The 13819-nt window shown below is 41.2% G+C and overlaps 1 protein-coding gene across 7 annotated transcripts in view; it reads right to left on the reverse strand.

Annotated features, from left to right (window-relative positions):
* Positions 1-329: 329 nt before the first annotated feature.
* Positions 330-13819, reverse strand: part of KIZ (kizuna centrosomal protein) — a 119799-nt gene continuing 106309 nt past the window's right edge. For 6 of the 7 annotated variants that reach the window (XM_014539478.1, XM_005865974.2, XM_014539479.1 and 3 more), the window contains 4 exons: positions 10648-10749; positions 7597-7690; positions 2385-2428; positions 330-478 (listed from right to left, as the gene is read on the reverse strand). In XM_014539478.1, coding sequence (XP_014394964.1) covers positions 375-478; positions 2385-2428; positions 7597-7690; positions 10648-10749 — 344 coding nt within the window. In that variant the 3' untranslated portion in view covers positions 330-374. Of the gene's footprint in view, positions 479-781; positions 855-2384; positions 2429-7596; positions 7691-10647; positions 10750-13819 lie in introns of all 7 variants that reach the window. The other variant, XR_001362058.1, reaches the window with a different exon arrangement.

The following is a 13819-nucleotide window of genomic DNA, read 5'->3' on the forward strand; positions in this document are numbered from 1 at the left end:
TATATATAGAAAAGGCTAATATGCAAAGTGTCCCCTCAGGAGTTCAACCAGGAGACTGAGAGTTCGATCACTTGCTATGACTTTTGCTGACCACCAGGGGGCGGTGCAGAATGAAGGAAGGCCCCAGCTGGCAGCCAGAAGGCCCCAATTGGCCCTGATCGTCAGCCAGGTCTAGGGACCCTCTACTCATGCATGAATTTCATGTACCGGGCCTCTAGTTATGCCATAAAATTTCAGTGGAATAGCAATGTGGTCCCAAGTTTTCATATTAAACAATTAGAAAACTTAAAAGGACTCATTTATTTTGGAAATCACATATGAAGACAGGGTTTCAATTTGTTTAAATACTTTATTTGAAGAACAGTTACAGTTAATTAGTCATAGAAATCATCAAAATCATCCGTGGATGTGCTATGGTCTCTAGGACGTAAAGCAGCTTCAATTTCTGAGTTGGTGTCATCAGACTCACCCCAGAAGGCTGGAAGAGAAAAGAAGACAGCTATTTAACATCTTGGTACCTTGATTAGCCTGGTTTAATTAGCTGGACTGGTTAATTGGAGCACTGGTCTGCAAAAGGCCTCCTAGGGACACCATGTGATGTACCTGACCAGATACACCTGGAATGCATGTCTATACTGCACAAATTTACATATTTTACAGTGTGTTCTATGTATTGTTATGGAAAACACTTTACAGAATACTTTCTTTTCCCTTCTGTGTGTCCAACTCTTTACTGTAGGATTGGGATTTAAAATCAGGATTAATACAGAAGCAGAATTACCTGGGTATTTTATTAGGTCTGATACCACCTCACTGAGCTGCCTCTCCACCTTGATCTCCCTCTGTTCTTCACTCTTGTGAAACAGAGAGGAGAAGAGAAGAGGTGGTTTACACTGGCACAAAGGTCTGGGTACACATGGTTTATTTTGGAGGTAATCCTGAGAATGATGGGGGTTAGGAGAACTGGGAAAGTGACACAGGGAAGAGAGAAAGCCACAGGGGCTGTTAATGAGAAAGGCTGGTGGCGGTGGTCCTACAGGGGATCCTCTGAGAGACTGCAGAACTCTCCTTAAATTGCCCAAAGAATAAGGAAGTGAGATAATTTATCCACCAACTTCCATGTCTCCTTGTGTGAGGGTTGTTCTCAACCAGGGCATCCACTCCCTGGCACTTTGGGCTGCCCTGTGAGAAAGGAGCTTTATCTACTCCTGTGGTCAGATAAAGCCCTCAGGTGGAGATCCACAGCTGCCTGATGTAGAAGGCCAAGGGCATGCCAGTGAACTGTTGAGGTGACCCCCACAGTGATCATTCAGGATGTGGTGGAGATATTGTCTGCTACACTGACAATCTCCATGACTATCAATATCTACCTGTCAGCTCTGTGATGCCTTCTAATATATGACTCCAATAATCCTTCTACCAACCTGATAAGGTAAATATTAATATCTCTGTTTTACTGATCAAATTGAGGCTGCAAGAGGTAAAGTAACTGGCCAAATCATCATCAGTGGCTGGTTAAAGCCCAGAGTCTCACTTAGGTTGTCTGACTCAAATCCATGTTCTCAATTATAACCCACTAGAAATGGGTTTAAGGAGACAGGAGTAGATAGAGACCAAGCTCAAAAGGGAATATCCCAGAATGCTATGTGAAAGGAAGGTTAGACTCTCCTTGTAAGCTGGGTGTTAAAGGTTGAATAGGAGCTTGGTAGGCTGAGGAAAAGAAAAAGGAACATTATAGAGAGGGAGTAACATGAGCAAAGGCACACAGCATAAGGCTGTGATTAGACTCAATGAGGATAAGACTCTTGGAAGAGCTGAGCTGGAGAGTAGGGATGGGGCCAGACCAAAAAGGGAGAAAGTATAGACTTTATCCGGTAGATGGTGGGAAGGCATTGGCAATTCTTAATCAGGAAGGTAAGAAGGTTAAATGAGGTTGTAGATGCTGGTGGGCAGGTGAAGGACAGTCAGGAGTTGGGAAGAGGTAGGATGTTAAAAAACCAGTTTGAGTCTCTGCAAGAGCCCTTCATGTCTTGAGAAGTGGGTACTTGCAGGGCACTGGCAGTGAGGATGGGACAGAGGCAAAAAACATTTCACAGGTAGAACACAGTGCTGGTAACCAATTATATGCGGAGGTCAGGACTCCCTGCATATTCATACTTGCAAATTAAAATGCTATGCTTCTGACCTATGGCACCCATGTGCTCTCAGGTCACTGAAGCCCTCCAATCTCTTCACAGACAACATCCCCCCGGGAAGAGTTGCAAGGACTGCCCTTGTGATCACAGGTGAGCTTCATGGCCCTTATGCCAGAAAACAAATGCACGTCACAAACAGGCCTTTTGGTCAGAACAGAAAATGGCAATCGGGTCTCGTTACTTTCTTACCTTTAGACTTTAAGTTGGTAGTTAGTTTCTTTTTGTTTTCATGACTGTAAAATAAAGGAATAACCTGAGTTCTAAAGAAAAAGATAACCAGACCAATATTTTTACAAAAAGCACCTTAGGGAAGAAGCACATGTTATTCACTGAAAGGCCAGAAAATTTACATTTACTCCCCAACTTTTAAAGCAAAAAGAAAACGTCAGGCCTGCTGTGGCCAGAGGTGTTGGCTGATGCTTTGGTGGGAGGGTCCCTATTACGACAGCATCGCTGCTGCCCCTGAGTGTTGGCTCTGCAGCAGTTGAGTCAGACTCCGCTCCCCCCCCCCCCCCCCCCCCCCGTGTGCCACGGGGCACTGCACACTGTGCTGTTTCGGAGAATGAATGCAAGGCAGTGAGACAGAGGGCCGATTTCCCCTCAACAGTCTCTGGAAAAAACTGGTGTGTAAAGCGTTAGCACTTGGAGACAAACTAAAAGAGAAATACCTGAAGTAGGGAGTTCAAGATGGTAGGATACAAGAAGTTGATGAGGAAGTTAAAATACTTATCTTCATCAAGCCAATACTTAACGTTTTAACAAAGGAGTTAAAAATAAACTCTCACTTTCCTTAGTTAAACATGTTAACATGTGGCAGAAAAAAATACAAGTATCCTAGAAATCCATGTTTAAGTCTCCGTGTATCACATGCATAAAAATGCAAGTGTCTAATGCATCTAATATCTAGCAGTTTGTTTGCTAGAGTGAATCAAACAAGAAACTGATTCTATGGAATATGATGCCCACATCAGTGCTCCTTTTCAAGAGCTTTTGCAATTTTAATGAATTTAAAAGTCTCCTGTGGGAGCATCATTCAATTTTTAAATTATACTTAAATTCTCTAATGTTCAGCCCCACAACCACATCAAAATTACAACTAACCTACAGAACAACCATCATTGACAACCACCTAAAATATAGCTGAATGGAAATCCTCAACTAGGGATTTAAAGAAGAAGCCACATTGAGATAGATAGGAGGGGCAGAAACATGAAACAGGCTGGTCCCGTTCCCATGTATGGCGGTTTAAAATCAGGAGAGATATTTCAGCTGTGGAAGTCCCCACTGAGGTGCTAGGAGTCCCAGCCCTACACCAGGCCTCCCAGCCCAGGGTTCCAGAGCCAGGAAGAGAAGTCCCCATAACTTCTGGCTGTAAAAACCAATGGGGAGTGTGGCTGAGGGAGATAGAGGCTGCTGGAGTCCAAGGCAGTCCTCTTAAAGGGCCCCTGCATGGACTTACTCAGACTCACTCCTTCTGAGCTCCAGCACTGGGACAGCAGCTTGAAAGGAATCAGGGACATACAAAGAGGCTCTAAATTGTCTGGTAGCAGGGGTAGGGAACATCCAGCCCATGGGCCATATAAAGCCCATGAAATCATTTGTCTGGTCCTGACAAGGCATTAGGGGTGAGTTAATTAAATGCTTGACCAAATGTAGCAGGCTAATTTTTAGGTTGGTAATTTTATATGGCCCTTGAATGATGTTAAAAATATCCAAATGGCCCTTGGCAGAAAAAAGGATCCTCATCCTTGCCTAGGTCCTGCCAAGTTACTTCCTATTACTTTCCAAAATTCTCACTCTTTCCCTATGCATTGCCACCCTCTGGTCAACAAAACCAGCATCTCTTGCCTGGATCTTTTTTCTTTTTTTGAATCCTCACCTGAGGATATTTTTTTGTTACTGAATCTAGAGATTGATTCTGGAAAGCAGAAGGCAAAAAATAATCCAGAAAAAAAAATCCCAATGGGTATGCCAGCAAATCTATAAATACTAATTTTAAGTTTCAGAGGCAGACCAAAGTCTGAGACAGCCTAATTCAACAAAGTCTGAGCGCCCCCTGATGGTTAGCCAGGAGCCCTGCAGCAGACGCTGCTTTTTAGCTGCCTGGGGTCAACTTGTTAACTAACTCCTTCCATTTGGCTAATCAAGCCATTGTTCTTTTGTGCTCTGTGTAGAAAAAAGAGAAGTATACTAGTTTATGATGAAAAGCATGTGGATTATTTAGGAAGCTGCTAATTCAGTAGAATTTAAGGAGAATGCAGATTTGCTAAGCCAGAGATGCAGAGGGGGGCTTTTATATGAGAACCTAAAGCGCATCCAGGAAAACCTCATTTTTATTTCTTTGTGATCTTCTTAACGCCCCAGGAGGAAATGGCATAGTGACCAGGCAAGAAGAGAGACACCACGGTCCCCAGAGCATCAGCCGTAGCCTGGCGCCCTCCCCTGGCCGCTCCCGTGGCTGCAGGGCTGGTACAGAATGCCACCCAAGGAGGCTCTGCCAGGGTGCCTGCGATGGTTGGATGACCTCTGCTACCTTTCCCCCCAGCAATTAAGTTGTAAGCACACATCCTTTTCTTTTGGTAAAATGTTATCTCGATCCAACCAGTAAACTGAAGTTACCCGACAGGCTGTTAAAATATACTCTCCACTGAATAAATGGATCTGGGAGAGTGAAAACGGCTTCCCGGGGAAGGTAAAGCAAGACAATGTTTGCAGAGGAGAGGAAGCTCTGGCATGCACCCTGAACAAAAGGGAACAAGTGGTCTTTACGCGGAGAACAGCTTCCTATTAGGACTCACTCCTTCGTACATTATGCCTTTCATCCCCACTCAACCACAAAATGATTTTGCCGAAGCAAATACAATAGTAGAAAAAGATTTACACTGAAAGAATCTTTAATAATAAACTGTTGCCGATCTGCCTGCTTGCCTGTGATTTATAATACAATAAACATCGGATTCTATTACGGCTCATGCACTGAAGCTGCTGTTCTGAAAAATGGAATATGAAAGCACCCGGACCGCACCACCATCACAATGAAATGAGCATGTATAAATGTGCTAAGAGTATCTCTTTGCATCTTTTATAGCTTGTGTGTATTAATCTGTAACGCTTATTAAGAAAGCCATTGCTATGCAAAGCAGCACCCAATCCCTTTCTCTGGCTTTTCAACAGAGTGCACTGTTTAGCCAATAGGACGGACCCTCTGGCCCTCATTCTGCATTCATCGCAGGCAACATTTGCACAATGTATCTCTCAAAGGCGGCTGAAAAGAAGGCCTTAATACTCATGTAAACAACTGCAAACCAATTACTTAATGAATCAGGCCCACACATAATGAGGTACAGACAAAGAGCTATAAATGTATTTTTGCGCCCAAGCCACTGCTTTAAAGTAAAATCCCTCAGCTGTAGTTTGGGCTTAACTAGCACATCATAATTATTGTCTCTAGGACATCAGAGGAAGCCATTTTTTTTTTTTTTTAGGTCCAGCGGGTTTTTTTTTTTTTTTTTTTTTTTTTGAGGTTGCTCATCCATTCACTGACAAAATAGAGCAAAGAAGAATTTTTAAAAGTGCTACAGCAGCACTGCACTGTTATGTTTATTCTCAAGTACTGGTTTCGAGACCACTTGTAAAAGCAATAAAGCACGAGGAGTGACTGTAGTAAGTGGGATCTTTAAATGTAAGCCTCTAAGAAATTTCAGTGAATTCAGGCACAAACAGCAAAATCAGAGCTCTCCAAAGCCCAGGGTGGCGTATTAACAACAACTCACCCAGCACAAGAACAAAACCAGAAACATCCAACCCACGACTTGGCGCCCAGACCTTTTCCTCACTGGATTAGAAACAAGGCTTCCGTGCGGAATGTTTTTTTCTTAAAGGGGGTGATGTGATTACTTGTAATTTATTTAGGAAATTAATTTCATGCAGAAGAAACAGTAATAACAAAAGGTCCCTGACTCAAACTGAAAAAGAAAAAAGATTGCTTTCTATAATGAAATATAGGGGTAAGACATGAAATGATCAGGCTGAGAAAATGTTCTGTAGAATCCAACTGCTCTCTGAATGTATTTAAAAATTGCCTGAAGAATACATATAAAGAAAAGTTTAAGAAGGATTGGGCTTTTAATGCCTCCAAAATATAATAAAAGCAAACATTTCTAACCATCTTTAAAAACTAAATGCTTGTATTATTATACCAAATTGTAACATTAAATGCTAAAAACTACCTGTAGAATTTGTCTTTTAAAATTCCTTTTAGAAGACCTAAAACTTGAATTTATAGTATAATCATAAAAATATAATACTTTAATACACTTCCTGACCCATAATTTATCTTATACTTACATCAAAAACATGGATGAAAATCCAGGTATTAAAGATAATAATTTCTGATAACTACATGAGTAATTCCCTAAAATTAAACTTACCAGGTTTCTAAAAGCAGAATTCAATTTCAAAATATCATTCTTTTAAAAATATATTACAGGTCCTAAAAATATTGTAATGTTTTTTAAAATATAAATGAAAACATTTTTTTTTCCATTTTAAAAACACTATTATTCCTGGATCAAATCACTTTATCTTATGGGATACCAGAAATGTGAAGTTCCTGTTTTAAAATTTGGGCTAAGCAGTTAATTCAAATGTAATGCAATCATCCAAAGAACTTTTTAAATGAGAAATGTTACTACCAAAGGAAACTTGTAGTAACTTCTAAATGACATTCATCCCAAAGCAAAAAGGAAGGTACTTCATCAGACGCTTGCTTCTATTCCCATCTATAAATTCTTGCTAATTGACTCGTGCCACTGCACGATTAGCATTTTATGTTGATGACAAATCCAGCACACAACTCACTTATCATTGCTTGAAAAACTTAAAGTGCTACAGTTAAAAAAAAGTGAAGAAATAAATTTTGTTCTTTATGGAAAATAAGGAAGAAAAGATAGAAAAGGAAAGTATAATGTAGCCCAAATACTTAGTACAAAAGAGGAGTACAAAAACAAATAGCCAGCAATGCTGTATGTGCATCAGCTGTCTCAGAAAGAAGAAACAGGCCACTTTATTTCCTTTAAGGTCCGATGTTTTCTCTGCCCCTTTCCATTGTGTGGTCTCTAAGCAGCCCTACTGCGAGCAGCTGTAGACGCTAATTTGTGGTTCACTGAGGTGTCAATTGAGTCTTAAACCACGGAAACAACAGCTGCAAAACAATACTTGGCTCTGGTGCAAACATTTTCAAAGGTAGACTGAAGTTTCAACTGTTATTTTAGATAAATACCAGAACCAGAACCTTCCATCAAGTCACACAACAAAATAACATGTAGCTGAAGTTTGATTCATTGTGTAGTGACATTTCTCTTCTTGTTGCCACCATTCAGAAAGGCTTTCACGACTTTACCTTGACAAAGGACTTCTTTCGCTAGATGAAAAACTAGTTTCCGATGTGATTTTGTTAGTTGTCGTCTTCAATGTACCACCGCCAATGTTCAAACCTGTGACAAGCACCAACAGGAGAGGGAGCATTAGCCTCCACACAGCAACAGACACAACGAAGAAAGAAGGGGCCTCACAATAACTTTGGTAAAATGTCAACAGAGGAAGATGCTGCTCAAGCCACAGAAAGCAAGGGCGCTTTTGAGGCAAGAAATAACACATTGGTAGAATACTGAAAAGAAGTGTGTGTGTGTGTGGGGGGGTTTCCTAGTGAAACACAGAAGCCACAAAAAGTGAACAATAAAATCATTCAAAGAACACCATTTTAAATGATCAAGATGCACGGGTAAGCACATGGATCCCCACTATGGCATCGAGCTCTGGATAATTCACATTGTTATAACACACAGGCACCAACTCAATGGGTGCAAGGAACCAGGTCTCAGAAATAACTGACACTCCTGGAGACAGCTGCCCACACCACCCACCTTTTAAAGTGCCTCTGCCGAATCCTCTATTTTTCCATCTTGCAGAGGAGACTGAATCTCCACTGAAAACCGTCAAGGCCACTCTTTAACCAGCCTGAAAAGGTTGATGGGGAAGATGCACAATGCACCTTTCCCCTGGAGTTGGGGAAACCCTGTGATGCCCCCAATTTGCGGGGCAATTCCTGACCTGTGCCTCCTGGGAGTCATCAGCCTTGGATGTGTTTGTTACAAGTCTGATTCTTAACTGGCAGTTGCCCAAGATCACAGATAGAGAGTGCCAGGGCAGCTCAGCAAAAGGCATTTGCTGACTTTCTACCCCGTAATCTGCTTGCCTGCATAGAACCTCTGCAGCAGAGGGATTCTCTTGATAACGTGTCCATGTGCAGCCTGCACAGGTCTGCAGGTGCTTACCAGGACCTGGTCATTTCAGATATGAAAACAAAGGCACCAGGTGTAAGTGGCTTTCTTTAGAGGCAGGTCCAGAGACAAAAAAACTAAGACATCTGGTGCAGAAAGTAATTAAAACAAGCACTGCTTCTTCAATAGTTAGACGTGGGGGTGGCTCCTGAGTTGAGAGTGCACATCCCCACCACCACCTGGAACCGTGCTGTGAAGTTTAACACGGTACTTGGCTTCCATTTCCCTCTGCCCTCTGAGCCTACTTCCTGCTTCTTTTTGGAGCTCAGAGAAGTCCCCAGGATCAGAGTGAGAATGAGAAGGAAAAAGTAATGCATGACCAAAATGCAAAAGAAATACCAGAGGCAGTATCTAACTACAATGACTGCCAACACTATTAGAAGCACTAAGAAGATCCGAACGATGACAATTTAGAATGTTGCAAACACATAGTGTAATTTTAAGTGTAGAGTGAGAAAATTGAATTTAGGGATACTTGACTACAAAACCCATATAGTATCACTTCACTTACGAATGAATTAACAAAATATGTTTAATTATTAATACATTAATACTATAATTTTGATACACATCCAACAGACTACAACTTATATCATATTTACTCGTCCTTTGAACCTGTCCAATGAACTATCCAAAGTATACTTACCAATAACAAATCTGTGGAGTCACCTGTGTATGTCTGCTAACCAGCTATAATGCTCAGAAAGAGACATTACTTTCTTGGGGCCTTGCTTATAAAATGAGGGGGTTGGATAAGTTCCCCTGGGTTCTAATTCTGTGACTCAAATGTGAAGGAGATGAAAAGCAAACATTTAAGGGCTCACAAGTGCTCTATCTCTCCAAAGTGACGAAGACCTCTATTGCGGGTAGAGGCCCTGTTTTATATCTGAACAAACTACAATGTCTCATGTTCACGGAGTTCAAATCACCGCCACCACCACGACCACCACACGCCAGCCCTCCTGGAGGCTTTTCTCCAACAGGCACAGGGCTGGGTATTTAAGCTACAGTGGTTCACTGAATCCTCAAAACAACCAAAATAAATTTTGCAGCAACCGATTCTAACATTACAATTAACTAGGAAATAGCTTCAAAGACAAGTCTGATGTACCATTAAGTGTGTCTCTCAAAAAAAGTGTCTGTCTGGTGAACACATCTTTGAGATAGTTGGGAAATCTGAATATGGACAGGAAATCATGTGATATTAAGAAGTCATTTTTCGCCCTAGCCAATTTGGCTCAGTGGATAGAGCATTGGCCTGTATACGAAAGGGCCCTGGATTCGATTCTGGTCAAGGGCACAAGTCTGGGTGTGAGCTCGATCCCAGTAGGGGGCGTGCAGGAGGCAGCCGACCGATGATTTTTCCTCATCATTGATGTTTCTATCTCTCTCTCCCTCTCCTTCCCTCTCTGAAATCAATAAAAATATATTTAAAAAGATCATTTTTCATTCTGATAGATACAAATAATGGTATGGTGTCTTATGTAAAAGTAACATTAAAGTGTACTTCCTTCAGTATTAATCCACTTATTTTCACAGAGGGAACTGAGGTGACTTATACTAAAAAAGGTGTAATAAAATGAAAACCAGTGAAAATTATAAAAATACAATAAAATATTAGAAAACAGAGAAAATTACACTTAAAACAAACATCCCAGATTGTCAAAATTATATTTAAGCTTAAAACTAGTTTTTACTGGGATTTAGTCTTTTCATCTAAAGAACCCCCAAATTCCTCAACATTCTGGGTAGCCTAGGATGGTGCTCCCATTGATGGTTAGGAAATTGGAAGATGTGGGAAGAAAAGGAACTGGACATGTCTCCTGTGGTACTTAGGGACACGCTGCTCTCATGTGCCTGCAGGCAGAATCCCAGGGTCTGTAAGCGCCATCACCTTGAGGGGCCAGAATGTATCCAGGAGGGAAGACTTTTCCAAACTCGTGTTCATTAACAACTGGAAAGGTACTGGCTCATTCTGACAGTGACAGTTTGTTACAAAGCAAATTCCAGAAACCTTCAAAGAATGACCACCCTTCCCTGAACCCAGCACTGGCCACCACCCGGTGCTGCCCTAGACACTGATTTCAAGCGCTGGATCTGCCCTTGCTCACCTGGAAGCTGTGAGGCAGAAGCGTCCTTTTGGAGTCTGTCCTCAGTTTGATCTGCATTATCCTGAAGGGCAGACTGCTTCAGCCACTGGTAGACCTTTGTTTCTATAGATGACAAAAAAAGGCACAGAGATTTGGATATCTACGTGCAAAAGAGAGATGAACTCTTACCTTATATCATACGGAAAAACCAACTCAAAAATGGTTAAAGACTTAACTGTGAGACCTAAAACTATTAAACTCTTAGAAGAAAACATAGGATAAAAGCTTTAGGACAGTGGATTTGTCAATGATTTCTTGGATGACCAAAGCACAGTCAACAAAATAAAAACTGACTAATAGGACTACTACAAACTTAAAATTTTTGCATGTCAAAGGAGACAATCAACAGAGTGAAAAGGCAAGCTATGCAATGGGAGAAAATAATTGAAATAATATATTTGATAAGGGGTTAATATCCAGAACATATAAGGTACTTATATAATTTGATAACAACAAAAAAATAAAGCACTTTATTAATACTTTTTAAATGCATGAAAATTGTTTCTGTACTGCCTCTTTTAGGTACTCTGAAAACAAACAAAAACCATTTTAGTTGAACCCAGTTTTCAAGACTCAAAGACAAATTGTGTGAGTTTATCTGAGATGGCCAAATGCTATTCATTATTTTGAGTGGGTCAACTCGTGGTAAATGGTTTCTCTCCACTCCAGGCCTTGCAGAAGCCACTACAGAATGAACCAGAAGAAACAGCACGGATTCCTTGGTCCATCCTTTGTCTACTTTGAAGCACTCCCTGCTCTGCCTCTCAGGCTCTCACATTTGAGTGCGGGGTTTCTAGGCTGGGTGAATGGCAGGAACATCAGGAAGAATAGTCCTAGCAGGATGAGCTCAGAGACCCAGAGCTGAGAAAAATCTAACCAAGGTTGTTGTGGGGACAGAAAGGGCATACACAGGGAGCAAAGCGAGGTGTGCCAAGGGGGTCAGCAGCAGCCCAGACCTGGATCGGGTCCACAGGACAGACACCCTTAGCCCTGCAGGGCTTCTAATGGCATCCACTGTAAGTTAAGGGGAGAAGGTTGTTGGGGAAAACAGTACATAAAGATCACATATGTGAAGGACCCAAGATACAACCTCGCCCACTACCTCAAGTCTCAAGGATACCTGGATGGAATGGAACATGGAGAATTAGTTTTAGCACAGAAATAACAAAACAGCATCCTATGTAGAAACAAGGGAAGATGGGTTCAAGAACACAGATATTACAGACACACTGGACAGGGCAGGATTGTAAATGCAGACACTTGTCGGGGGCCAAGCAGGAACCACACATAAAAAGTGACTCTGGTCAGGTGAGAGCAGCGGGAGGGGTGAGCTTGTAGCAGGCTGGAGGGCCATGCCCTGTCCACTGCGGAGAGCTATTCTCTGACTACAGCCAATTGCTGCCAGCTGGGAAAGTGGGCCTCGTCTCGCCAGATTTCTGCCTTTGTAAATGAAAAAATAAAAACTGCACAGGCTGAACAGAACATACTTGCAACGTTGAAACTAGATGGTGAGCAATTTTTATTGTGCCGCAAGAAAACTGTGAAAAACTTCAGCCAAGCTAATTTAGATGTTAAAAAAGCTCACTCCGTTGAAAGAGTTGAGAGACCCCAGAACATATTATCAAGGGAGGCTGCAACATTGATTTAGAGATTTCTAAGTAGCTGTCTGTATCAAGTGGACCAGATTTGAGATTCTTTGGACACAAGTGTATGCTTTTTGCAAGGGGGGCTCAAACAATTCAGACATCCTCCAGGAATAGTCTAGAAGACTTGGCTAGGAGGCCAACTTCATAAAGCAAAACGGCAAAGCTAGGATCTTAAGGTTTCTGGCAACTCAGGCTCAGGCTTTTGATAGTGGAGCATCAAGTGTTGAAAAGCTGCAAATTCATAGTTATTAAGTGAATTAATGAACAAACAAGGGGCAAAAGTAACAAATCTAGAGGTTCAAGTTAGCATGCTATAAACAAGGTAGAGACAAGGTGTGCATAATTCCAAGGGGAAAATACTTTAATCTTCTCAATAGGCAAGTAAACTCTCAGTCTGTAAATTTGAGGACTGGGTGGCTCCTTAGAACTCCAGGGAAACACTTCCTCTTATTAGTAATGTCAACCTCTCAGTAAACTATTGAGTAGTGAAAAGTATTATATAAAACAACTATTTCTAAAGAATATAGTTCTTTCTTTTTCTCTCTTTCTTTCTTTTATTTTAATTTTTTCCAATTACCATTTATCCCCTCTATGCCCTCTTCCACCTCCAACCCCCATCACCACACTGTTGTCCATGTCCATGAGTTTTCTCTCTCTCTCTTTTTTTCTTTTTTGCTCAATCCCTCCACTCCCCCCAACACCCTTTCCCCACTAGAGCTGTCTGCCTGCTAAGTGAAATAAGCCAGTCAGAGAAAGACCAGTATCAAATTATTTCACTCATATGTGGAATTTAATGAACAAACTGAACTACCAAGCAAAATAAAGACAGACTCATAGACAGAGAGCAGACAAATAGAATACAGTTATTTTCAATTAGAATGTTCCAGTACACACAGAAACAAGCATGCTTGCATGTTCCAGCTTTAGGTTCTGGATTCTCAGTCAAGCAGCTATTACATATTCAAGTCTGTGTCAAGATTTAGTTTAAAAAGTAAAAAAGATTGTCATTTAAAACAAAAAATAAGGCAAGGGTCCAGGGGACTAAAATCTACCCTTGCCATTAATTTCAGACTGATAACACAATTAGATAAAAATATTTTCCTACTTCCTTACATAAGCTAGCAGAACCCAATCAGCCATCTTCCTACAAAGTGGTAATGGATCTCTGAGACTGTTTTTTTTTTTTAATATGCATTTTGTGTCTAGAGAATGGAAACAGCTAGAGAAACAAAGTGAAACACACTGCATAAAGGGAGGTAGGGGAGAGATGATGAGAAGAGAAGAAAGAAAAAGCCTCAACTTCTTATCTTTTATTCTCTTTTATATGCAAATGTACACCTGCTAAAATACTTCTAAATCTACAAATAAAAAGAACAAGAAAATATCTGATGAACAAGTGCTTTTAACAACCTATTACAAGAGCCTGATAAACATGTGGTTCACCAGCCTCTATGGGGTGTCTCTCAGGCAGAGAATCTGTCCTGGGC

Source organism: Myotis brandtii, unplaced genomic scaffold (genome assembly GCF_000412655.1).
Source record: "Myotis brandtii unplaced genomic scaffold, ASM41265v1 scaffold217, whole genome shotgun sequence".
NCBI lineage: Eukaryota > Metazoa > Chordata > Mammalia > Chiroptera > Vespertilionidae > Myotis > Myotis brandtii.